Source organism: Styela clava, chromosome 13 (genome assembly GCF_964204865.1).
Source record: "Styela clava chromosome 13, kaStyClav1.hap1.2, whole genome shotgun sequence".
Classification (NCBI taxonomy): domain Eukaryota; kingdom Metazoa; phylum Chordata; class Ascidiacea; order Stolidobranchia; family Styelidae; genus Styela; species Styela clava.
Genome location: NC_135262.1, coordinates 7,921,477 through 7,948,950, shown reverse-complemented (window position 1 = coordinate 7,948,950; position 27,474 = coordinate 7,921,477). Strand labels below are relative to the sequence as shown.

The window sequence follows — 27,474 nt, the reverse complement described above, 5'->3', positions numbered from 1 at the left end:
GACCAGAAGCCTATTGAATTACGTCGTATAATTAGCAAGTTATTAATTAATTAGTGATGAGACACGCGTTGTCGCTGTAGAGTCAGAGCGAAGAAATCGAAACCGCAAAATCGATACGTCGGTGGTCTCCGATCGCTATCTAGTTTTGAAACTTGGTGAATGAAAATTTGAGGCTCTCGGATAAATATAGCTTACACTTTCCACAATGAACAACATTTCGTCGCTAGTTAACCTTTAACTCTTCGCGCTTATTGAACTACAGAGACTGATTCAACCATATTTTATTCAATTCATCAATTACACAAATCATATTTAACAAGAATTAATTATCAAAATATCGATGTCTATGTTTTATGTCCAAGACCTAGTAAAGACCAATGGTACAAATTTGACGATTCATGAGCAAGTATAACTATTGGTAAAATTTAATTTGACAGGTTTTAAAGATGCGACAAAATTAGAACATTATATTGCGCTCATATCGTCGCAGGATGTGGCTAAACTTCCCGCTCTTTTCTTCAAATCAGATGACTCATAATTTGAATCCATGAAACACTGACGCAACGTATTAGGGAGAAGCTCTTGTACTCGAGAATTGCTCAGTCGAGGATCGTGAATTGACATCATTGGATTGACATAATAGTAGAAATCCAAAATTTGTTGGTAGTTCAAATAACGAGACCAAATATGAAGCGAAGACACCAGTCCTTTGAGGTTTCCTAAAGTACAAATCAATCCATTTCACAAAAGTATGGAAACGAGCACATGCTTCACAATAAGTTTTTGAAAAAATGCTTCATTTTTTGTGGATTCCTATCACACTAAAAATTGAAATGAGTACGACTGAATCCGAAAGCGCTTTATCACAAAAGAGATATCTGGTAGAGTAGTGTTTGTTTCTTGTGTCAGGAAACCGCGCTCGATGCGTCATATTTTCTCAACATAACTTTTACATCAGAAATGCATTTTCAATTTAAAATAGCTTACCTTGTCGCTTGCCTTTCACAATGAGAGGTTGTCCTATCTTGAGAGTAAAACCGGATGTTATTTTTCTTGTAGCTCGTCTTCTACAATTTTTAAAAAATGAATTTTGAATCATTTATATATTTACAAAGTTATTCAGGAATCATTCAAGGCAGTGATTCTTTCACTTACTATCACATTATTGCAATATTGCCACACACATAGACATGTCCGGGGAACAAAAACGCCGACACTAAGTCCGTTCCACAAAATCATATGACATAATTCCCTTCCAATATTTCATCTTTCCCCTTTTTCATGTTTTTTTTTCGAGAGACATCCGGTCAGGACATTGAAATTAACTATGTCGGTTTTGTAGTTTAAAGATAATGACTATAAACGCCAAAAGAATATTTCGCTTTTTTAGAAGTTTAGAACTAGTCATTATAGCAAATTTACTTTCTAGAACTTTTTCCTTTTCTTTTGTCGTTTAAAAAGACCTCAGCTTTTGCCTGTCTCAATCTTACTGTTAGCATCGTCCATTTATTAGGTTTAATCTCGCCATACGAATATATATCGTCGACGGTATATTCGAATCCATTCAAGTTTACCCGAAATGAGTAATAGGAAGACCTAGAAAAAAGATAATACTTTCCAAGGTGAGTAAGTCGAATAAAATTCACAATTAAGACAATGTAAGTTGGTTAGTTGATTTGTAGCTAGCTTGGACATTCAAGAAAGTAAAAATTTGGTCATCTGTAGTCAGCGGTTGGAAATAAAAAAAAAAGTTACATTTTTGTAGCCAGAGCCAATTTTCAAATAGCGTATTATGAAGATTTTCACTGACTCTAAAATTAAATTTTTAGCGTCACACATGATACTTTCAAAAGTGGTGTAAATCAAGGATTACTCTAAAGAAAATGAGTTATAGAAAATAAAAATACCTCGTAGTGCGTGTACTAACCATTGAGGTTTTTCAAACACCACAAAAGGTTTTCTGGATTTTTTTGTTCCGATTGTGAAGAAAGTAAAGCGTTTTGCGTATGGTGGATTTTCCCTAAGATACACCAATAACGATATTGTAAATCCTTTTTTGCTTGAAAGCATTTGCTTCAAATATCTGGAAGAGGAACATTCAATGTATTCGCTTTTACCATCGAGCAGTGTGGCTGTAAAAATAATGATAATGTTGTAACGTTTTAGTGTACATTTTTCATATATATTGTGTTGAAAACGTCTTGTCACCAAATTCAGATATTAAGTAAATATATAATATTCTCTTTCCCGCTTATGGGTCATCAAAGTTAGAAAATGAGCTACAATTTGAACTTAATCATGGTATACTGTGCAATGTAAAACAAAGTTGTTTTTTTATATGTTTTCCTCATGACGTAATGGCATCTAAAAGTCAATTAAATTTTACCTGGTGGGCCCATATATAGTTCTGAGTTTCCTGCACCATTGGGAACACTGCATTTGGTATGTTTGGAATATTTTTGCATCAGTTTGTAAATATGCGATCCAGGATCGAAGTAAAGACCGTCAGTATAATCTAAAAATATGACAAAAATGATGTTTTCAAATGAAATACTGGAGTGATATCAGTATATTTTTCCATAATAACAAAAGATATATAATACTGCTACATTTAAACTAGTTATTATTAATAATACATGTAGAAGAAAATAAGCTTACCTGGACAAGGGAAGTCACAATATCCATTATCAATTGCTTGTATTTCTGAAACCAAATAGTAGTATTTGTTTACTTAACTTATTTACTCATTTATTCAAGTTCAATATTTTAAAGACCAAATGTACTTTAGGAAATTCGATTTCGATTGGTATTGAGAATTAAATTGCGTAAATAGAAATGGTTCGTTTGACAGCGGTGGGTTTTTGATACATTCCTTTCTGTGCTTGTTTCAAAATTCTTCATTCCATTTCACTATGCATGAAAACTCCGTTTCGGTTTTAAATAGATCATTAGCAAGTGATGCAAGCAACTCTCATTTCAGCTTTAGTACAGTTTGAATGTTGGCATAAATGAGTATTACAATTATTTCAAATATGTCGAAAATATTAGTAGCATGCAAATACAATTTAAAATTTTCAATCGTGTGATTGTGTAATTCGGGTATGACATTCCTTTAGTTCAGTTAATATTTATCTCAAGTTAAGCAGTTTTATGCTGAGTGAGTTGTGTCATTTCTGTAAAATTATGTTTCTGAAAAACGTCGCCGTTTATAAACTGGAAAATAATTGGAAAAGTTTCTGCAAACGAATACTTGATAAAAAAAAATGAAAGTTAATGCTTTCAGATTTCAAATACTCAAATGTCACCTACTTTTGAGACAAGGATACTTGCAGTAATCCAGTGTAATTTGTTTTGCTGAAAAACAATAAAAACTTCAGAACATACATCTAAAATGAATGTATAGTTTCACTTGAAGGACAAATTAAACAAAAATTATAAGCTATACTATAACATCCCAACGTGCTTTCTTTCTCACCATGAATTCAAAATGATTTATTTAATTGCAATTGATAGTTTAATTTAAATTATACTAACGTGGGCATCCAACACAATCTGATCCACAAGAGGCACATATCCGCCCTTCGTCTGTTTCTGGTAGAGAATACAGCAATGATGTTGTTTTGGCTAAATATTAAGAGAAAAGTCTAAATTTGAATATCGACATGGCAAAACTTCATATTACCACATCAAAATGCCACAATACACTTTACAACAGAAATTAAATTTAAATTTTCATATTGTTGTGAAACTCTTGACTTTGGGAGGAGTCTTCGGAAAGTTCAATATTTCGGCTCTAGACTCCGTGGAATTTGAACGAGTAACGAGGAGCGCAAATATCGAATTCACAATTCTCTTCAACGATTGACAGTATAAACTGTAATATGAAGATATTAGGGAATAATATTTTTGTCTGTATTATACAATTATCACATTCTACAAACCTGGTTCGTAGTAATCATATGCTTGAAATAACTGAGGTTTAATTCCGGATACTTCTGCAAAACGTGTCAATCTCAAGTTCATACACATTGTTTTCCCTTTTGGAAGCTGTAGAACAATTAGAATATGCAATCCACTGATTGTGGTGATAGTGAGTCAGCAATGGCTTTGGCCCTTTCCCACCAATGTGCTCGTCTGGTCATTGCATGGTTTAGCGCAATAATACAAATTCTCATGTACAACAACATCTATAATTTGTTTATCCCCGAATTTGTTATGAAGTTAGGTATAAGGGGAAATATTATCAAAAATTCGCCCTGGACAGCATAAAAAAGTTTGACACGGTCCTGTTAATAACTGCAATTGATATCTGAGGAAATCTGACCTTGGTAGTGAAACATCACAAAAATAAATTTGTGATAGCGTGTAGCAAGATTCTTGTCTTGCATCACTTGGGATCGGTTTTGTTCCCATCAAAAGTAGTTGTTTGACGATTTCCGGCAATAATACCGCTAATACTCCACAGCTCTGGGAATAATCAAAGTTTATACGCTACCAGAGCAGCGCTTATAACTCCCCTTTTAAGTTTTGAATTTTTTGTAGATGATAACGCTGTATTGAAACAGAGCAAAATTTGCACTAACCTCATCAAAATATCCGGTAATTTCATTGTCTACGAGTTCAACAATCTTGGTATCTTCATTTTGTGTCGTCGCTTCTTTTTCGTTGGCAGTGTATCCACTGGGAAGTTTTCCTGTTATCACAAACATTCCAGTGCGGTTCACTACGTCTCTGCGTTTGTCGTTGATTCTGAAATATAAGAGTTTTGTTCATCGACCATCGTAATCAATAATAATGACCAATTAACAATTACTTATTACCGTTATGGGATTTTTTCGTATGATTAATGGATAGTTCATGAAACTGTTTATATTTATATAAAAAATGCCCTAATATTTAAGAGACGTGTAAAAATAAACAATATTTAAAAAAAAAAAAATTTTGGTATTCACCTCGAGCATGCAACTAACGACATCATCTCGCCTCCATATTTTTCTTTCATTTGGACTTCAACAATGAAAGGATCATCTGTTTTCGGGCCGACAGGTAGATTATACCAAACTGTAAGTTGAACGTCGGCGAAACCATGTCCAGTAGCAGACACTAATACATCTCCAGATATAGCTGGCAACTGAAAATTTTGAATTTGTAAGTATTTGCGATAAAAAGAAGACAGAGCAGTGATGATAGGACAAAAACTATGGAAGTATAGTAAACGGTGTCATGCTATTTGTCCATTTATAGAAAAACAATGTTATCTTTGAAAAAATTACTTCGGTCGATTGAAGCACTATTTGATTGTTCTTCTCCAGTTGGAATGTTTCCATGAAATCTTTGTTTTCACTGTGTTTCACGGTCACCTGAAGATTCATATCTCGTTCAGAAAATAACGCAGCAACAGTTGCTAGGGCCTGTATCGCCATAACGGTATCCTAAACAAGACAAGGTACTACTTCAACGTGTTGAGACATTGTCAACATAAGAATTTAAACTCCAAAATACGATGTAAATAAATGAAATTACAATTATTTCGCAACACTGTACAACGAATCAGTAGCGTAGCAAGACTCTCGTGCCCCCCCCCCCCCCCCCCCTCGGCAAAATATTTCGTGGAAATGACCCTAAAAACTCTCGGACATAAGCTAAAACAACGTTGTTGTTTTTTATTTCGTCAAAAAGCATAACATGTCGCTATAAAAAGGCTATGTTATCTTAAAATTTGCGCTTTCGCGTTAGCAAACTCATCCACCATCTTCGTCATATCAATTTTTTTGAATTTGCTCCAAAAATCAGTAGCTTACCTGTGATAATTGTCGTGTAAGTTTTGGAAGAAAATTCATTCGCGCCGGCGCCATCACTTTTAGAGATTCAACGCGTATCTGGTTTTCTACCGATACCACCGGCGCTAGGCCTAATTCCTCCTCAGTTACGTTCGGTATTCCCAAGTCTACTTGTTTCAATTTTGGTTTAAATATTTCGTTTATCTTGGTTACTTTAATTTTTTTCATACGTTCTACCTCTTTTGGACTTTTTCTTCGTTTCTGTGCGCCACTGAGAGGTTTTGCTTTCGACATCATTCTGACAGTCTTCGTCGCGATCAAACTACACGACGCCGAAAATCGACGACCCCGGCATTGTGAAGTAACAAAACGATTAGAGCAGAACTAACATTAACATTATAAGATGTGCATTACTGGTTTTGCAATGCAGCTTTTGGTTTTGCGGCTTAAATTTTTAAATTTTAACCGCTCGGGGCCCCTCTGCGCTGTGGCTCCCCCGCGACCGCGGGGGTGGATGCTACGCCACTGCAACAAATGCGAATTGGCGCTTACATTTTATCCTGCCAAAATACCCTAGAATTCTACGTATTGATTATTGATATTGATTAATTTTTAGAATTTTTTGATGTATATATCGAGTTGCAAAAATGATCACCTGCGTTGATTGGTATCCGCCGAATGCTCCACGTTGTTCCACTAACCATCTGACAATCGGCATTACGTCTTTTCTACCCATTTTTACGTACGTCAACAGGATATAAGCGGTCATTTCAATAGAGGATGCACTTGGTTTGTCATTGCTGAATGGACAGCGTTCTTTTCTAGCCTCACACTTTGATACTCCAACAACAGATTTCTCCCAAAATTTTGTGTTTTCTGCAGATTAGAAGTTACAAGGTAGCTTATAGTGTTATTTAGGAGAAAAATGGTTCCGCAGAAATGGCCATAAGAATTGATCTTCTGAAAAGATGTTGTTTTGTCTTGTTTTCGTTGAATTTTTTGTTTCGAAAAATTGCCTTCCTTATGGTTCGTTCTCCATATTTCAACCAAAATAACTATATAACACCAAAAGTTTGAGAACTCCTGGCGTTTGCTGCTGGTACTGTGGTATATATTTAAGCATTGCGCCTTGTCTTACAAGAAGTAAACTGACAGATTATCATCGGTTATTAGATTTTAATTTGAGCCATATGTACCGTACGCAGATCACATAGTTTACCATTTTTCCGTTTTAGTTACCATGCTAGCGTGAAGCCTTATTTAGCAAAATACTTTTAATAACATATTCACAACGTATCCTACATCACTTCAGAGCATGATGCGATAGTCTAACTATAATTTGATCCTTACCTTTCACAGTAGACATCTTATCTATACTTTGTAACATATCTGTTGCTTTATCACTCCCAGTCAAAGCGAGTGCATACGTCATTATCGTAAGAGAGTAGAGATCTTTGACAGAATTGATTCGGGATTCCAAATATTTGCGAGCCTTTTCTATTGTTTTTTCTATATACTGAATTGAATTGATAAAGACAAATATTGCGAAAGTATATGATTTTAATTTCAAATATCAACTAAACTATACTAGAGAAAGATCCCAAGACTTTAGCCAAGATATAAATCAGAACTCAAGTGATACTTCCATAAAATACAATGCAATGTGACGTGCCAAAGCATATATACCCCTTTTTCAAATTGCTAATGTATGTGGTGCAATATGGGATGTTATTAAAAAGACTTTTATTTAGATAATCGCGAAAATAGGTGGATTGTTAGGCATTTCGAAACTCCTGTTACTGTGGATTGATATACCAGTTGTTGGAGGTACGCTATGCTGTGAATATAAACCATAGATTTGAAATTCTATCCACCAGAATTCTTACAATTAAACAAGAGAACAATGCTCAAATATATGGACACAAATGCCAAATCGGAGTAGTATAAAATCTTTGGTACTCCTGAGTACAGGTTGTGCGCCATCTTGGTGCGCATACTTCAGGAGATCACGGAACCACGGCATGCATATTTTTTTTATGACGTCATCCCACGAAACTTCGAAGACAAAAACAAATTCCATAGAGCCCCCAGATATTTTTGAAATAAATAAAAGTAATACTCTTCTAGCGACAACAACAAGCTTCAACTACTGCGAAAGAGATTGGTCCGGTAGTTGAGGAGAAAGGCGATAGTTTTACTACATCAACATAATAACAAGACGATTCATAGGTTCACTCTGTGTCCAACAATATATTCCTATAAGGCACGGCATTGTGGTTTTAAAGTTTACCCATTAAAGTATCAATATACTACCTTGTCAGTTGTGTAATTTTTTTCTAGCAGAGATATTAATATGTAGGCTGACAAAGTGTCTTTGCTGTTGACTCCACCCTGAAACAAAAGTTTTTTTCGAAAATTATCAAAAAGTCACATTTTCAATAAATTTTATTCGAACGGTGGTTTAGTTTCACTAATCTATTTGATCATAACAATTATAGTTATTCAATATAATCATTGCTTCGAGATTACCATAAATATATATATAAATAAGTATATAACCTGCATGTTTGTGTTTAATAATTTCCCCAGTTCGTTAAAAGTTCCGTTATCATTTTGTTGATTGAGAAGAAATGAAATTGCATTTTCAAGCGGCCATTTCTCAATATAATCACTGTTGAGCTCTTTTGCTGCTATGAAACATTTTACGACAAATGCCGTCAACCAGGTACTACCGAACTTATCTCTCTTTCCAAATGCACTAAATGATCCGTCATATCGTTGATATCTAGAAGTCAGGAAAGATACAGTTATCACGTACGCGGATTTGACCAGAATGTTACCCGTCAATATAAAACTGGAATTTATGCCAAGACGTAAGAAGCCATAAGAAATTTTCAAATACTGATAAACGATGGCACTGTAAACGCAGTCAGACAGATTAAAGTAAACAATATAAACTCCACCGAAAAGATGTTGAAAAAATTTCTGTGCCATAACTTTTGTTGGTAAGCTGCAATATGCTCAGTTCTTTCGAAGTCGAAACACAAAGATAATATTTGGATTATTTTGACTATCATATATGCATAGATTTCTATGTGATATTCCTATACCATCAGCTAAAAAAGCTCATGTTGTGGGATTGTGGCGACGATTATAAGTAAGTTTATAAACATGTGGCGGAAGCATGTAATGCCATATTTTTGTTAGAAATTGAACTTGCACATTGCGTAGCTTTGATCCAATTTATAATGCAAAAATGCACAGGATTTTGTAACACTTTTGATGAAAGTACCTCAACTCATTTATAAAACCTCCTCTTATGTGGTTCTCTGATTTTTGTTTAGTTTCTCCCTCTAATTGTCCTGTTTTATCCAGATAAAGACTGATGTAAACATCCGGTGCGAAACTGACCATAGTTTGTTCGCCACATCCACTCGGCATTGTTAGAAGATTTCCAAGGTTACTGAGAGCATTACCCAGTATGTTGCCTAAAAACAAACTTTAAATAACATAACGGTACAGTATGCTTTTTTTGTTAGGTTATTAAACTGTTATCGTTGTGTTTATTTATTGAGATTGAGATTGAAACACCAATTATATACTACATACAATGGCTAGTCTAGTTTCTACATTTAAATTTCTCAATTTTATTTTCTTTCGTGTTCAACAATAATTCGATATTTATTCATATTTAAGTTACAATAATAACAGGTCAATGACCCCCAAAAATACACGAACTTGACAAAACCCCTTATATTCATGGATTATTGATTAACTTTTTTACCTGATACCGAGAACTTTACATGAGCAGAATCCATGACAGCATATTCAGGAATAGTAACAGGGAAAATTACTGATTCGGCTTTACTATCATTTTTTGCTTTGTCAATTATGCTACTATGAGATTCAATCTTTTGAATTCCTTCGGGCTAAAAGTAAAATACAATTCTAATGCTTTCTGTAGCGCTATTCCTAATATATGAATTTATCATGTATTTACTACGCCGGGTGAAATGATTTGAATGACGTCATGTTCGAGATTAACACCAACGTACACTGAAACATATAATTAGGTGAGGTATTAACTGTCAAACGAGAATATCGGTCAGAGACCGGAGACTTATCGATCGAAGGTTAGGGGATCACTAATTAATTAATAACTCGCTCATTATACGACATAATTCAATAAAATCAATAGGCTTCTGGTCCGACATATGATGAATGCACATGCAAAATCTGGAGGAGATTCAATCTCGCTTCCGTGAGATATGGCGTGCATCTAACAGACAAATAGACAGACAAATACCTATCAACATACTTGCCGATTAAAATCGATTATCAGCAAGTAATTAGTAACAAAGTTATAGTCTCACCTTGACAACCATTGTTCTTTCCACTGCATCTCCAGCTTGAGATGTCAGCGCTTTCACAAGTATTTTTGCATTTCCAGCTTTTTTAAACGTTATCGGGAACACGACTGTTGCTGAATCCTTCTCAGGTATTTTAATATTTCGAATTGGACCTGCTGCAATTTTATCATCTCCAATAATGATAAGATCGTACCATTCGTTCTCTTCCAATGTAACGGTAACCTGTTACATTTTTAAGCGAAATTAGTATATAACAGACTCAATATAAAATGTGCTTTCAAGATCGAGGATGACGATGTAACAATATTGTAATGAAGTTATATTAACTTGTGATTGGGTGTCTATGGGAAAAACTACTTATCCTTCTTCTATTGTGCTGGTGGATCACTATGTATAAAATGCAAGGATGACTAGCAGAAGTGAGGATCGCTATTCTAAAGGATTCAATAGTTTTTCTGGGCATTATCTCAGGTATATTTCTGTAACGTTCCGTCTGACCAATGTACTAGATAAAATTAATGGAGGAATAATTTTCTGTAGTGCATTAGTCAGACGAAACATTTATAAAAAATTGCTTAATAGTTAAATTTCCTTTATTCGAAGAGGTTTTGGTGACCAACGGACTTAAATTCATTCTTGATGACGCAATTATTGTCACTAGTTGCGTCGAAGACTTAGGTTCCATGATATATTATGGCATATTGTAAAATGCGCGCTATTTTGCTCTCGTTTAATTATATTTTATTCAAGTACAACCAATTCACTCGCCTCAATATCTTTATCAAAGTAGTTGAAGATCGTCGTCCTCATGTTGAGTGTTTCTCCTCTGATCATAGTTGGCGGGAGATTGAGGGAGATAAAGAAGTTTCGAAATACTCTGATCTAAGAAGCAAAATAATAATACTAAATATGTTACAATTTTTTCCTGTGGTTATAAGTTATAACATACATGAAGAAGAAATATGGAATTTGTGAATGGGGAAACAATTTAAATTTGACACGGGGGTTGAATGCTTGTTGCATGCCACAAGAGTTTCATAAAACATTTCATTAGATTGATTGATTGTGAACTTAATTAGTGCAGAAACTCTCTGTTCCTTAAGCGTCAAAATAAAAACGAGAATATCAATCAGAGACCGAAGACTTATCGATCGAAAGTTCTTCAGTCAGTTCTTAGCCACCAACTTTTATCTTCGTTGATATCGAGCTTTGTTCGAGTTTTTAATTCAATGCAACAAAACTTTCTAAATTATTCAGCATCTAGCTAGCATCGTTCTCACCTCGGAATTTTTCCTAGTGACTCCAAGTCCTTTTGTATCAGAAATAGCAAAACTACTAAGTTCCCAGGATGTTATTGTGTCCGGTGTTTTGTAGGTTAATGTGGTGGAACCGTCCTTACTAAATTCATGGAGAAATATTATGTTGAGTTAAGTACAAACATTATGAAAACAAAAGGGCAATGTTCAAATATATGGACACACAGATATCGGTATCGGCACTCGAGAACACCAAGTTTGCTAAAAATATCGGCAGGCAAGCAATACGAAATAGAAAGTTCTTAGGAAGATTCAAAGGTATTTTCCAGTTAAAGTTTGCTATCAGTGGTTCCCAACCTTTTTTTATATCGCGGCACACTATTTAGCTCTTTAAATATTCGCGGCACACCTATCACAAAACTTAAACATTTTTTACTCATAAAGAGTGCGATAGTCGGACGCGAACAAATGGTTAATAGTTACCGACATTTCAACTGTTTTCTCACGTATTCGAAACATCTCACATTATTGTAAAAGTTTCGCGGCCGCACGGGTAATACGTGGTCTTCAAACGCACCGCCGATTACGCCCTCTGGTTTTGCACGCCCTCCCCCGTTCCACGTTACGGGCCTTATTATTATCACATGTATTCTGACTTTTTCACAACCTAAATCATTTTTGTTACAATTCAATAGGTTTTTCCCATTGCCAAAATCATTCAATAGTGTTATTGTCGGCACTTGCGAGAGAAAGGAAAGAGGCAAACAAACTGTATTTCACTACAACAATTAAGTATTATCGCTAAAAACACTAAATATGCTAAAGTTGTTATGAACAATTTTAAATTAACACGTTGTGAATGTCGTGCCCGACCATAATTTGATGGCAAAGATTATGGCATTTACTATGTCAAAACGCTTATTCGACTTTCTGACCGCTTAGGAACTATCCTAAAAATATAACCGTTTTTGTGTTCAAGATATGAAATAATCGTCAATTCCACCACGCTTTCATGAAGTAGTGCAATTTCCTAAATTTATGAAGTTTTATTAAGTTTCATTGCATCAGTGTTTGAACTACCACGCGTTTCGCCAGATTACTGGCGTGATTACAGATCGCAAGGGTGAGAAAATATTTTCATCGAATCGAATAATTTCAAAAAATTCGGGATTTTATTCCGATTTTTATCTTTTGGGTCGGCTTTGATCTTTCCTGTCACCGTTTGTGAATCAACTTTCTCAGTTTTAAGCTAAAAATATTATCATTTCTGACGCCAGAATGCGGATATTCATGAAGACACTATTGACCTTCATGATTTTACTTTTCTATTGTGGTTTTATTTTCGTATTAAATAGTGAATAAAAACCCTGCAAAGTCATTGCGTGGAATCCGTGAATTCTATTTTGAGTTCAAATTATGATTTAATAAGTCGACAATAATGGCAATTCTACTATGAAAAGACTGATCATTTTTCTCGTCTGCAAGCACAAGGCAAATTGCCACCTTCTGATAACTAAAAGTACTACATGATTACTCTGCCGGGCACTACACCGCATAGACATACAAATTGGAGAATTCCCCGCGGCACCCCTGAAAATATTTTACGGCACACCGGTGTGCCGCAGCACCCCGTTTGAAAAACATTGTGCTAAATAATAAATAGTTGTCTCACCCAATGTACCCATCAGTCCAAATCCAAGTTTCTGGAAAGTCTTTTCTCGGTACTGCTGGGGTGCCAAGACGGTCATCTCCAAGATAACTACTATTAATGGGTCGGCATGGATCTTTAATTAAATTAAAGAAAACATTGTTAATTATATATAATATTTTGCTGTTGTATTTACAGAAAATGGAATAAAATTTCATTAAATATTTTTCGCTTCCTATTATGGAAAGAAAATATTTACAACATTATAAGTGGAAATAACTTTTCAATATTGAACTCGGATCTCTTTTAGCATGTTATTTATTATCTGTCTTTTTCATCTTGTTTGAGATTTTACAAAGATATGTGCTGCGTGTACGCAAGTGTGTTTGAGTATATCATTGTAAAAGTTTAATATCATTACTAACAAATAGGCCATAGTAACAGAGCCGTAGCCAGAAATTTTCAAAGGGCGTGGTTCCAAATTTTATATTTGCCAAGTTAGATCGAAACAACTAACCACCCCTTGGCCACGCCTCTGCATAGTAATCAGAATCCTCTTGTAATTGTTTCCGATTGTCAGTGTCACAATGCAAATATTGTTCATTGTGCACTTTTGACATGCGTGATAAGTGGGTTATGGTAGTGTTTCAGTTTTACATCTAGTCTTACCCAGTCTCACTGTTTGGTATACTAGAGCATCCGTCAAAACTATCAGTAGGGCATTCTACAAAATAAAAAGTTACAACAGGAATTGAAAGATTATATATACTGCAATATTGGAATGTGTCGATGTCGGAACTCGACAATTAATAATAAACTAACTCCGTTGGAGTAACGTACACGAGTACCATGAAACTTACACTTGCAATAATCTGTGATTTAGAATAAAACTTATTCAGCTACCTCAAAAACTTCAGCTACGTTATTTCCATGAATAGGGTAAGACCACCATTTGTTCGCCCATGGTGTGTTCCAACCGGTAGTTGTATGTTCATTTCTTCCATATTTGTCCAAGTCACTGAAAATCTATATAAAAAATAACAAAATATTTCAATATTTAGGTATTTCTTTTATAAAATATTTACTACTTGTCTATATAATTTTTGTATTGTTTTTCAGATTCGAATGTTAGACGTGTTTATTTTCTCTTGACAATCATTCGAAACAGACGTGAAATTAGGTAAATCGTAAAATAGAATCGTCGAAGAAGGGAAATGTGTCAATGAAGATGGTCACTATGGTGGCCATTACTAGAAGAATAAGAATAAAAAAGTTTTTGAGTAAATCTTTATGAAATGCTAAGATTACAATCTCAAATGTCAAAATTATCAGCAAGGATGGCGTAGCCAGGTTCAATCAATAAGACGAGGTCTTGCCTTTCAGGGAATATCTCTGAAAAGTGGCATATGGACGCAGCATTGGTTTACACTCTTATCAGGTAAAAAATTGTCCATTCCCACCTTGCTCTGAGTAATATCGTTTCCTGATTTCAACAGCAGAACACTCTGATCGATAGCTCTCAAACCAAAGAAGGAACCTGGTTCTGCATTAATCGTAATATTGACTGGTAATCTTATGTCTGTTTGATCAGTATTTGTAGTTAAGGTCACCTGAAAGTGAATATGTGTCAACTTATTATTTCTAACGTGCTTGGAGCAATATTAAATAAACTCATCATTCAAAAATAACTTTACAAAAATAAACAAGAGAGCTATGCTCAAATATATGGACACACAACAACAACAATAGCTATCTAGCAAAAAATTAAATCTTCAACCTCTGAAAATTTTAAAGAGATTGGTCTAGTCATCAAAGAGAGAAGCGTTTTTTGCTGTGACACAGAACAAGAAGAAGAAGAAGAGTGCCAGCATAAAATGCATAATAAATCGTTATGTTCACTGACGTGCCGATAATATATGCATCTGATACTAGTAACAATGTTACCTTATTGGCTAAAACTGCCCGTACTGGGATTTTAACACTGTCTGCAACAATTTCACTGTCTTCACGCACGAATGATACCATGATAAGAACATTGGGAGTCATTTCCGTTGTGACATCAAAACTATATTCAAAGCTTGAAAAGTTTGATTCCTTAACATGATTGAGGGGTGAATACAATTCTTGTTTTACGATGTTTCCTTTGGCAATAATCTGTAAACAATAAAATGAATTAAAAAGGCAGTGGGGTGACGTCAACGTCTAATAACATGTCAAAATACCGAAGCTCCCAGTATACCAAACAAAACAAGTTAACAGATTCGCTAAACCTTCTCACGGACGTAGGAGTAGAAAACGTTCTCATTCATCACGTAAACGTAATTAGGCATCGCACAAAAATTAACTCAATTGTACATATCACTTGGCTCTACAAACTGAGGGGCCCAAATCCCCCGATGGGTCACGAAAGGGCTCAGTGGGATCGCATTAGTGTTTCAAGACATAATTACATATCGATCTTGATCGGTAAGTATGTTGATAGGTATTTGTCTGTCTGTTAGACGCACATGATATCTCACGAAAGCGAGGTTGAATCTGCTCCATTTTGCATGTGCATTCATCATATCTCGGACTAGAAGCCTATTGATTTTGGATGCATTATGTTGTATAATTAGCGAGTAATTAATTAATTAGTGATGAGACACGCGGTGTCACTATAGAGTCATGAATCCAAACCGCAGTTTCGATCGATAAGTCTTCGGTCTCCGACCGATATTATCGTTAAAGTGTTCAGTGAACTAAGTAAATTTTATTTAGAGAACTAAGTACGCCTCCGCCAGGCAGAACAAAACCAAACGTAGACGAGTCATCATGCGTTAGATAACTATTGTTACGTCACAACGTCGCTTCTGGCTCTAAGATTTTATGTTTGAAGAAAGTGCCAACGAAATATAGGCTACCGGTACTGAGGTTCAGGGGAAGTTAAATCTAAGCAATTAGTAGTGACTGGTTTTGATGAAAAGTGCAGTAGAGCAGTAATTGTTCTATTTATGCTTAGTACTTGTTCTATTACTTTATTTTAGCTACGGAGTGTCGCGAAATATTTGGCCGTATCAAGTTGCTCGCGACGAAAACAGTTAGAACAACACTAATCTATATATAGTCTATTTCAGGGCTTCCCAAAATTTTTAGCTCGCGGCCCCTTTTAATATATTAAAATTTTCCGCGGCCCTTGTTCGCGCTAATAATGCTAAACAGCTCGAAATATGCATTTTGATGTTTTATTGACACAGCTATATCTCAACTTTTAATAGGCCTACTCAATTACAAAAACAAGCACACTTTTATTCAGATTAACGTTACTTAATTATTCAGTGTAATGGGTGCGAATGCTTTTGCTGCATAGCAAGTCCAGCCTTGGCTCAATGTTTGTTTATGCAGGCCTAAATGATGAATTACGATGTCTGGCTACCGTATGTTAGTCGTTGCTGGCCACCGACGGCATGGTACTTATCTGGAATTATTCACTCTTATTGATCAAACTTAGCATAAGACAGCGGTTTGTGTGACGCCAAATTATCATGGAAAAAACTCAGGGCGCACCTACACGAAAAATATGCTGCCTGATAAAACACAATTTCGTCATCGTTAATATGTACTTCTTATCTCTGCCTGGTTTTTCTCTAAGATGCTAAAAAAAAATCATTCATGTTCAGCAAATGAATAAACTGCAGCCTACGAAATTGAAGCATGTAGGATACCCGACGTATCAGAGCGTACACATCACAGAACAGTAAAATGAATTTTATTCGTGTACACAACATTTGCAACAATGATAAGCAAGAAAACATTTAGAATAAATAAAATATGTTATAAATTTTGAGGCGCACTTAGCAAACTAGCTTAACAATTATTAAAGCCTTTTAGGCATTGGCATTGTTATGAAAGCACACGCAAATCGGGTCTTTCGATCAAAATATGCATTGTTATATAAGCGCGGGGATTCTACTGTGTTTCCCCGAAAATAAAACCATGCCTAAATTTTATAGATTATTTTAATATAAGCGCTCCCCTTTAAAAAAGACTTAGTCAATAGCGCAAATTTTTTTGACCTAATCCCGTGGAAGTGCGTCGTTTCAATTTTGCTAGGACGTCGCAAAATTTCGTGAATCGTGAACCTTTCAAACAACCCATATCTTCTACTTTTACAGAAAAAGGGGGAGATTATATCGACCTTACCTGTGATGGTGTTACAATAAAAAAGTTTAATTCTGAAAATTTGGTTTTCTGTAGATAAAGATTATTTTTCTTGGTTCAAAAAGCGTTGCGGACTCCTATCCCCTTTGCGATTTCGTTTTTATATAAAGCAGACTTTTCTACCAAGGCCCATTAAGTATGATTTCACTGACTATCGTTATGTTTTTTTGTTCCTTCATATGAAACTCATTGCAAAAAAAGTCTCTTATTGAAAGGTATCAATACGTATTTTCACGAGTAGTCGTAACTTGAGCATATTTTTGGAAGGCGTCACAATATAATGAAGTTCGAGAACCACTGAGTCCTAGTCGATAGCAAGAAATTTCTACTCTTATAATTGGTTAATATTCTATATGTAGCAGTTATTTTAAATGAAGACGTGCTATTTATAAGTAATGAAAATCCGTATTCATATTTGGCATAATAAAAAATCTCGTTATTCTCTACATATTCCCAAAATAAGCCCTAGTGTTATTTTCGAAATAAAATTGAAGACACTGTCTTATTTACACAGAATGATGATGTGTTCATTACGAATCGTGAAATTGTTTCACATTATTTTTAATATTTGTTTTTCGAATCAAGAGTCTGGAAAAGTACAATAGATATGGTACTTTGTGTAAAATTGGTGCTCTCTTTGCGGCCCCTAAAATTCGTTTCGCGGCCCCTAGTTTGGGAAGCCCTGGTCTATTTTATAGTTTTGTGGTCGCCACAAATCCAACGAGCCGTTATCTTAGGATTGAACGCAATCTTAATAGTCAGGGTATTCACGTATCTCAATAAGCTTATTTAAGGAATAATAGGTACATAACTAACTTACCTAACTAATACGTATTTAAATATTTACCCACCATAAACCAATAGTTTTCGGAAATATCTGTTGTATGAATAGTGAGATTTGCTTTTTTTCCTATTTCCAATGCAAGATCGTCGGTAGATATTTCTATAAAACTGTTCGAAGGTGATAAAAAAGCATTTGTAACCCAAGTCAACCAAAACTGGTTTTCGTCGAAACTTGAAGGAACCTCCACCTGAAGTGAAAAAAATGTACTGTTGGTAATTTGTTTTATGAGTAATTTGTTTATATTTTGATTGCTTCGACATAACGGAGTATCTTGTAGCAATAAGAGTTCAAATAGCCTTTTATATTGTATAATATTTTATCTATATGAGGATCCATTAATTAAGATATAATTTGATTAAACATCGTAGATTTTTCTTAAATAAACTAATTGTTAAACTGGTATGGGTATCTGGTAATGGTGTACTGCGTCATATGATTGTTAGTAATTTGGCTCTCTGTTTTATAAAAAGGGCTTTGGAATTTTTAGTGTGGCGGTTATTCAAAAAACCGATCTTTGATTGAACCAAATATTTAGGGAGTACCAAAAACTTTCTGGTTTACCGTGTTCTACCAAATTCACTATACTCTACATGAGAACTTAACCGGAGACATTCAAATCGCAGAGCCAAAATGGTCTGTTCAACTCGCTGCTATGGTTATAAGTAAGTCTTACTTTGAAGTCTGCTCGAATAAAATCACTTGTATCCGCTATTATATCCAATTTGGCAATACCATTCTCATCAACCTCGACAGGAACTGAGATTTTTTTTTCTTTCTTTCGATTGCCAAGTTTATCGTCATCCAGGATCCACTCGTATCTTAACAGGTAAAGGTGTAATTTTGAACGTTGCAAAAAACTGAATTAATTCGACTAGAATTACTGACGATTTGTGAATATGTTTAACAAGGTTTGTGATTTTTTGTGTATGTGCTGGTGAGCGGGCACATGATATTTCCTATGTTTCAAACTTTTTACAGGTTTTTTGATTGTTCCAGAATGCTCCATTTATCTTAAAAATCTATCTTAGTCACATCGCAAAAAAATAATATTAAGTAAAAATGAGTTGCTGTCTCATACATTATATGTTTCTAATTATATGTAAATGAAAAGTAAAATGACTAAAGGAGTGAAAAGAAAAATTTGAGAAATATTATTCGGCATAAATCCAAACTATTAAACCATTAATAAAAGTTTAGGCTGCGAACTAAATAGGATTTGTGGAATAAAAATTAGCTTGTCAGTATTTTACGATGTTTGGATCACTAAATGAACTAGATTAAAAAGAAATGACAATTGCATTTCGCCAAGCTATATATATATCTATAATGATCATTGAACGCTGATTATACTTTGAATCCTAGGTTTCCATAAAAAAGTATTTGGCTGTCAAACAGAGACCTACTTCTCAAAAATGAATCATGTATCAAACTCGGCTGTCAAATGTCTAGAGCCACGTCGAATATCTTCTGATGTTTAATACAAATGAAAAGGGGAAAAGGGGCTTTTTTAGGTTTAAATATGTAAAAACTCACGAATATTCAATATCAATGTATATTGGAAAATTATTTCGTTCTTCTTCAGAAAGAAGTGTTCCATCCATTTCTGACACCATGATCTAAAATATTTTTCAAAACAATATAATAATCCATATCTATATCGCTATATATATATATCAATTTATTAAAAGCTACGGCACAGTCTATTGCACCCATCTACACACAAATTCTGTATCGAACCTGATAAACCGTCAAAACGATGAAACAAATCAGAAGTAAACGCGTGATCAGTTAGTTTATCATTTCAATTAAAACTATAATGTGGAGTTCCGCCCAGACTCACATATGCTGTATAAGGAAATCCAGGTTTGATAATATGAGGTGTTGCAACAGCTTCAAACATCAACCGTTGTGTCTTGAGGGCGACAGACGTTGTCTCTGTGCAAAAAAGGGAAATTCGAAAAAAATATTTTGGAGTAATTTCTAAAGTTTGAGGTAGTGACTAGATTGAAGAACATTTTTGATTATTTGTTCATCTTCTTAAAATTATTCATATAAGTATAATAAGCCTAATTTAAACCCACTCACTGTACGAAGTTCTCCCAATAAGTTTCATAATTAGAAAAAATACTTGTTACAGAGATATTCCGAGGCCAAATTTGGCGAGTTAGTTGATGCATTAGTTATAGTGGATAAGTAAATTCATAATTTATCATTTGATCAAACAAGCATTTATCTGAACTCCTTCAACATTGAAGGGGACAAGAGAACGAAAATGGTCGCTAATGATCAATAATTTTCTTATGGCCTCTTGAAACTTTTTCTGTGGATTTATGTGAAAATATTGAATAAAACATCATGCAAAAATGGTTTTCTCACTTTTATATTCTTCTCCTGTGTTTTTATCTTTGACATAAGCTGTAATTTTTAAAGGTTCTGTATACATGTCTTTTTGGTTCCATCCTAGAACGTTCTTGATGTCCAACGTCCTGATGGAGAAAAATGCTGTCCCGTTGAATTCCTTAACAAAAAAGTTTATTACTTGCATCTGACCCACCTGTTGAAATATGGAAAGGCATGTAGATTTATTGTGTTATAGTTTATTTTATAACCTTACGGAGAATTTTTGTACGATGGTTTGTTGGGAATTCCTGCCGTAGTAATTTTCAACAGTGAATTCTATTCTTCCGCTTCCTTTGACTGGCTGTCCGAATGTAAACCTGGAATAAATAAGATAGACACCTTTAATTAAGATGCGACTTACGCGCCAAGAGCCTTATAAGGAAGCAGGCAGTTTGGTATCGCTAATAATATTTAAAATATTGGTTTCACACATGTCAGTAACTAACGATAAAACAAGAGAGCAAAGTTGAATTATATGAAGTCGAAGGAGGAACAACGTCACAGGAGAGCACTGAGTTTGCGGAAAAGACCGACCGGAGAGCATTAGGGAGGCGGTCGAGCGTGATGGTAAAAAAGGGTTGCCATATTTCATAAAAATCATTCGCGTCGAATGGACTAAAAAAAGCATCAATTGTGGTAAAACATCGGGTTTTATGAGACTCAAAAATAAATAAGAACATTATAAATAATTAAAAACAGCTTCCTAGTGACTTCTTCCATATTTAGGTACTGAATTTTTACTGAAAATCAACCGGTCCATTATTTGATGAAGAAATTAATTTTATATCATTCATAACAACAATGACCCCAGCAACAAAAACATTTTTTTCTAAACTATTCATAGTTTACGTCGTGTCCAATTAACAGTTGAGAAAAGACAGTCCAACTCCTATCTAACTAGTTTTCACTACATTTCTGAACATCGATGCTTGCAACTGTCCCATTACAACTAATAATTACTCTAAACTAAAGTATCACACGTAGAATTAAGCAACAAGAAAGTTTTTTGAGCTGTAGATTAATGCAAACACTGACGATAAATGTAACTTTAAATTTGTTTGATAATAAGAATACAGTCACCGAGACCAGTACGGACCAATCATAAACTACAGCGCTGGAAGCTTGTATTAGAAAACTATATAAGTGGAAAAAAGTACTACAATATCTGTGAATATTATTCTAATTATTCTATTATCTATTGAATATTATATTGTTTGGCTAAACAATTGACGTCAATCATTGTTTTAAAAAGACGTATGGTAAATGGATTTAATTATCCAGAGTAAATGCGGTAACTTTATACATGATCTACAAAGTTAAAACATGAGGGTTTAGAAGTATTCTGCTAACAAAATCGTTAATTTACTTCATTGGAATCTAGTCCAAAGTTCTAGTAATTAAATTCGTTTTTCTGTAATGTTTCGTCAATAGATGATAGCAAACATAGACTATAACATAAAATTACTCGAAACTTACAGAGCTCTGATTTCCCCAGTTAGCTCCGTTGATTTCGGGTGCAAATATTTTTGATCTGTTTTGATTTGTATTCTGACTTTGGGTAGTTTGTATTCTTCAACTGTAACATCCATCGATTCAACGTGTTCCTAAAAACACCGTAAACGTTGTTCAGAGTTTCATTAAATTTGTACTATATTTTTGCAAAAAAATCTCTAGAATAATGGCTGAATTTGAAGCAATGTTATTACGATCTATGGCTATGATAAAAGAAAAAAGTTTGGATAGGTGTTAATTAATATTCATAGGTGTGGAATATATTTCAAAGGCGATGGGAATTGCACATTTATTATGATTCACGTCCAAACGCAATATCATCGCTTATAAGTCAATGCAAATTCACACAAATGCTTTTGTACTACATACGTGATAGAATCGTGTGAAAAAAATTTAAATTCAACCAGATTTTTTTCTCTCTCTTGTTTTATTCGTAATATCGGTATAATTTGTGATAAAAATAAAAAGACAAAATATTTATAAGAGAATATTTACATAAACTGTATATTTAACTCGCCAAGATCCGAGACTGGCGTGTCGACCAAGTGTAAATTGCGAACCAACAACTCCATTGACCAGACTAGCACTGCTATTAAGAAGTACGGTGTTGCCACTTGGATCGTTCAAACTATATTTCACCACGGGTAATTTGCCGTCAGCATTCTTTAGTGGTTTGAGATCGGGTGTCGTTACCACTGCACGAAATTTGACTGAAACATAGAAAATAAAACTCGCGAAATGCAAAAATATTCATTTGTATATACAGTACTTGTTTCTCAGGAAGAACATGAATTTAATGCAATGGGTATATTTGATTCATTATGCTGATTATTTTTTACTATAATCAAAGTACGTGGAGAAGATAATTAGCACGCTTTTGTATTTTATATAATCACTTAAACGAAGCTTTTAAGTTTTCACATTATCCACTTATATTTTTATGTATGTACTTGAAAGCTTTTCTTGCAAAACATTATATTTTCCTGGTCAGGTAAACATACACCATCATTTTACTTACTTGTCTGGCCAGGCTGATAGATTGCTTTATCAGTTTGAATAAAAATAGAAAAAGCTTTGTCCTGCAATCTAAGTTTATATTCTTCGGTTTTGTTGAAAAATAATTCTACACCCGTAACACTGTCTGTACCGACGACTTCGATTTGAAAATAATGATCATCCTTGTATTCTAAAGGAACCTGATTGAATAATAAGTTGGTATTAATTTTTTTCAAACATATACCTTTAAAATAAACTTAAAATTGGTTAGGTAATAGTATCAAATAAATCATAATTATTGTTTAAATCGCATTACTCTCACCTTGTCCTTATCATTCTCCAAAAATTGTGATTTAATTAAACAATGTATGAATTGACAAGTATTCATAGACTAGTTCATTTCGTGAGAAGTTTGTTAGCAACATTTTGCAAGACATTCTTATAAGATGAATTTATGCTTGTCTTTTTTTTTAATTTGCGTCTTTTAAATTTAAATTTGCGATAAAAATTGTTCTTCTCTGTCGCGCTTTTTGTGTACTAAAATAATCAACACACGAGAAAAAAGTTGTACAAATTTACAAAATGGCGCAGTCAAGATTTTGTATTACAATTATAGATTAACGCGTGTCAAAATAAATGTGGTTATATAAAAAAAAAATACCTCTTTGATGATGATCGTTTGAGTTTCGCCTGCAAAAGAAAGAGAAATGAATAATTATATATTCCTCATTGGAGGGTTATAAAATATATGTTTCCTAGTTGGTTAGTTATCGCAAATACTGTTATTGAAAGGGCAGACCACTGGTATATACGCAATTATAAACTAGATAGAAATATTTTGATTCCACTCACCGCTTCCAATAGTTGTTGCAACTGACGTTTCATTGAAATCCTTCGATTTGAGAGTTGCTTCAACAATGACGGGATTTTCACTTTGTATTATTTTTACACCAATCTTAAATGGGATTCCACGTCGAACATATTTGGGTATGTACACAGCGTATGTGCTAAAATAAAGTTATTCATTACATTAATAGCTTCGGAAAGTTTGATAGAACATAGATATATTATACTGATTAATATTGCGGTACCCGTTGCTTCGTAGTTTGACAAAATAATATATATCCGAAGTATGTGTTGGTAATAAAGGCTATTTACGAAATACTTGCAATGACGTAAAGCCGCTCTTGATAAAATTTGGACATAAGATATAATTTTAACTTTTATTTTTTAAAACAAGATCGCGAGACACCAACTTGAAACAAATAGAGGAGACTGATAGTGGAGCTACAAACGACTATTGGCGATGACAACAAGCCATGTTTGATATTTTTTTAAAATAGTTCAAATAATTCGATTCAACTCTGTCGCGTGTTGCTACATCGGGATCATTTTTCATCATCAATATCAGATTAAAATCACATTTTTGATTTTACCTCAACTACTACCACAGTTCTTGTACTATAAATCTATTTTTGTACATATCATGCTGATTTACTTTTACTGCTATAATTTGCATTTTGGGCGTGTGGTTCCCAAGTAAATTTTTAACCTCCACAATTCCGATTACGTGACATTGAGAACTTCATAACTCAACTAAACCAAAACATGTCAAAATAACAAATCTGACACAAAACAAGACAATACTCACTTTTGACCCGCAGCGATATCGCCCGCAAAGAGCAAATAGGCAATAACAGTCGCTACAAGTTTCAGCATTTCTGTAACTAAAAATAGTTGATTAATTATTTATTAAATTTACTATCTTCGAAAATATTAAAAAAAAGCAAAAAAAAATTAACTTGAAAGCCGAAACTAAGATGCTGAAAATTTGAAAAATTGGAGCATATTCTAGCAATATATTCTAATGGAATCGAAGTAGCCTTGCGCCAATCAAGAAAAAAAAGCATTTTAGAAAATGTTTCACGATCTTGATCAAAATTAAACACGATGAAGCAAAATTTGAAGCACTACACAATTTGCTTTCATTCTTGAAAACATTTGTAAATTTAGTAACTTTCAATTCGGGATCATTTCCTTATTTTTGAATCGTTAAAAACACAATATTCATAGGTATCAGATTCGGCGTCACAGGTCTTTTTTTAATTTTAACATTTTCAGTTGGGATTACTCATAATGAGAAGCAAACACTTACCTGATTAGAAACGTATCATACGCTCTAATATTCCAGTCGAAAATACGATTTAAAACTTGTTTCGTCGCATCGTTTATATATAAGCCACGCCACATTTGCCCCGAAGGTTGAAAAATTTAAGACAAAACCACCATGTATAGCAGAGCAAACAAAAAATTTCCCCTTTAAATTGGAATTTTTTTAAACCTGTTTGCAAAATGCCAATTCCCAGATTAATATCAGATCATAATATTGAGGCTAACTTTTATTTGGGTATTTTACTGCCCCAGAAAACAGAGGTGTTTCAATGGTTTTAAAAATAAAAAAAATTTCATTCATATTTTCAGTTTAAATATGTTTGAATGGGTTTTGAGAGCCGTTATACTCAAATGTATATATAATATACATATATATATAATCTTTCCAACTAATACTATATACCATTATTTGTATTGAAGTATTAAGCAAATGTTGGAATAGCCTAATATGGAATACATTTATTTAACTATAATGCTAGCAACTATTTTACTATTGAACAGATATATATATATTGCATTTTAATGAATGAGTAAATAAGAATGTCGTAAAATATCGTGTATATAATAAACACAAAACGGTCATATTATTCAATGTATATTCATTGTTCATGCACAAGTAAGCTATTTTCTTAATATTGCAATGTATTGCCGATATTGACTCATCGTGGTTACAATAATCTCTTATAATAATCTTATTTGATTATTTTGTGAATTTGGTTATTGAGTGAATCACAGTGTCAATAACATAAGCTCATGTTCTACTTGCGGTATGCGGTATTGTTGGAGAAATTTCTCAAAGCAATTAGTTTACTAGACTTGTTTTGAAATAGTCCCACAAAAAGATTCCTAATGAGTATACCAATTTTGTATTCGTTAAAATTTAATGCAACTCAGTATAAATACACAGTCACATACTTCGCAATCGATTGGAATTCACCTAAGTATTTATTTATGTCTCGCAATGCAAGACGTTGACAGTAACAGATTGCAGTAAATTGTGAAAAAAACTTCCAAACCCATCGGGAGCTAAGACTCTTTGTTCGACATAACCATACGCCAAATATATCAATTTTCAATTATTATTATTGTTGTAAGAAGGTTTTGTGACATACTCAAGCTATTTCCGCCACGGATGTCATTGAAAAAAATCGTCAATTTTACTAAACCGCTTAGAACACTTAGTCAACATTTATATATTAACTCTATAACTAAAAGCGTGGTATTAAGTTCATCAAAGTCGATTTTATTCAGCCTAGGCCCTATAACGAAGACTCAGCCTGGTGGATTTTGTCGATGGTGTAATACGACAGGTGTAATATTTTTGTACTGGACGAACGAGCTATGTCTTTTACGACATATCAATGAGACCCAAACTCGAATTGTTCCATAAATACACGCCAATACAGGTTGTCACACTTGGTCGTGTTTTGGTCATACTTAACTTACTTCACAGTGAATTTGATTTATTTTAGCCGGTTTTTAGGGGAACCATTTTAAAAATAAAATAAGCAATCACAAAACATGCGATACTTTTGACACAGAGAAATCGCCTGCGTGTAGGCGAACAACCAAGCATGCAATGGCATATTCACAAGCATACGATATATATATATATACATTTATTTTATCGATTTGATCGACAACACGGGGTTACTTTCGCTGTATTTGGGCGACAGAAATATTTGGGCAACATTTTGCTGTCGCCCAAATAGTTTTTAATTTATTTTCTTTAATAATCCATCGAGCAAAATACTGTAGTTTTTGTCGACAGTTTCTACGCCTAACTATATTTCATGCAGTTATTTTTGCTAAAGTTTGGCTACAAATATATATCACGATTTTCACTTTTCTAACCCGGTTATCTTTTGATCAGAATTAAAGGATTAGCAGGAAAAATTTTTCGCTATCGTATTGTATTCCAATAATTCACCGGAACTTATCTGGGACTTGGGACACTGCTATAGTATATTTCACCCTGATAAAATGTGCAAACTTGCAGACGAGAATTATGAGTCATACATAGACTGTGTCTGCTCAGTCAGGAGCGATGAGAAGTTGGTTTCAGTTATCGATTCAAATCAAAGGTAAATTCAGTTTGTACATAAGGAAGCGGGACATGTTATCATGTAGTACAGGCCTGCCCAACCTTTTTGGTCTCGCGGGCCACTTTTACATGACGAAATTCCTTGCGGGCCGCAAACGTTTATACCAAACATTAATACCAGCTAATTCCTAATTTCGGTAATTTACATAATACATAAAGGGCAGGTTCATTAACATGAAATCAATCAAGTTAATA

General features: G+C 34.0%; 1 protein-coding gene across 4 annotated transcripts; it reads right to left on the bottom strand.

Moving 5' to 3' along the window:
• Nucleotides 1-265: 265 nt before the first annotated feature.
• LOC120332902 (CD109 antigen-like) lies at nucleotides 266-25,253 on the bottom strand. 4 transcript variants are annotated; one of them, XM_039400244.2, is made up of 39 exons: nucleotides 25,159-25,252; nucleotides 24,655-24,730; nucleotides 23,856-24,010; nucleotides 23,665-23,693; nucleotides 23,026-23,203; nucleotides 22,503-22,717; nucleotides 21,972-22,099; nucleotides 20,710-20,812; nucleotides 20,472-20,613; nucleotides 19,936-20,030; nucleotides 19,629-19,711; nucleotides 18,769-18,913; nucleotides 18,103-18,282; nucleotides 14,999-15,208; nucleotides 14,515-14,664; nucleotides 13,958-14,080; nucleotides 13,724-13,778; nucleotides 13,079-13,190; nucleotides 11,431-11,548; nucleotides 10,919-11,032; nucleotides 10,154-10,372; nucleotides 9,565-9,709; nucleotides 9,073-9,268; nucleotides 8,340-8,565; nucleotides 8,094-8,171; nucleotides 7,131-7,296; nucleotides 6,436-6,656; nucleotides 5,274-5,432; nucleotides 4,953-5,131; nucleotides 4,584-4,749; nucleotides 3,942-4,047; nucleotides 3,535-3,624; nucleotides 3,310-3,354; nucleotides 2,659-2,703; nucleotides 2,387-2,515; nucleotides 1,928-2,132; nucleotides 1,491-1,596; nucleotides 988-1,067; nucleotides 266-719 (listed from the first exon to the last, which is right to left on the bottom strand). In XM_039400244.2, the coding sequence occupies exons 2-39, from the start codon at nucleotides 24,720-24,722 to the stop codon at nucleotides 569-571; spliced, it is 5,115 nt and encodes a 1,704-aa protein (XP_039256178.2). In that variant the 5' UTR covers nucleotides 24,723-24,730; nucleotides 25,159-25,252; the 3' UTR covers nucleotides 266-568. The 4 variants fall into 4 exon arrangements, with proteins under 4 accessions (XP_039256178.2, XP_039256177.2, XP_039256180.1 ...); XM_039400243.2 differs by having other exon boundaries at nucleotides 1,423-1,596; nucleotides 25,159-25,251; XM_039400245.2 differs by lacking the exons at nucleotides 266-719; nucleotides 988-1,067 and having other exon boundaries at nucleotides 1,433-1,596; nucleotides 1,908-2,132; nucleotides 25,159-25,253.
• Between the last annotated feature and the right edge of the window lie 2,221 nt (nucleotides 25,254-27,474).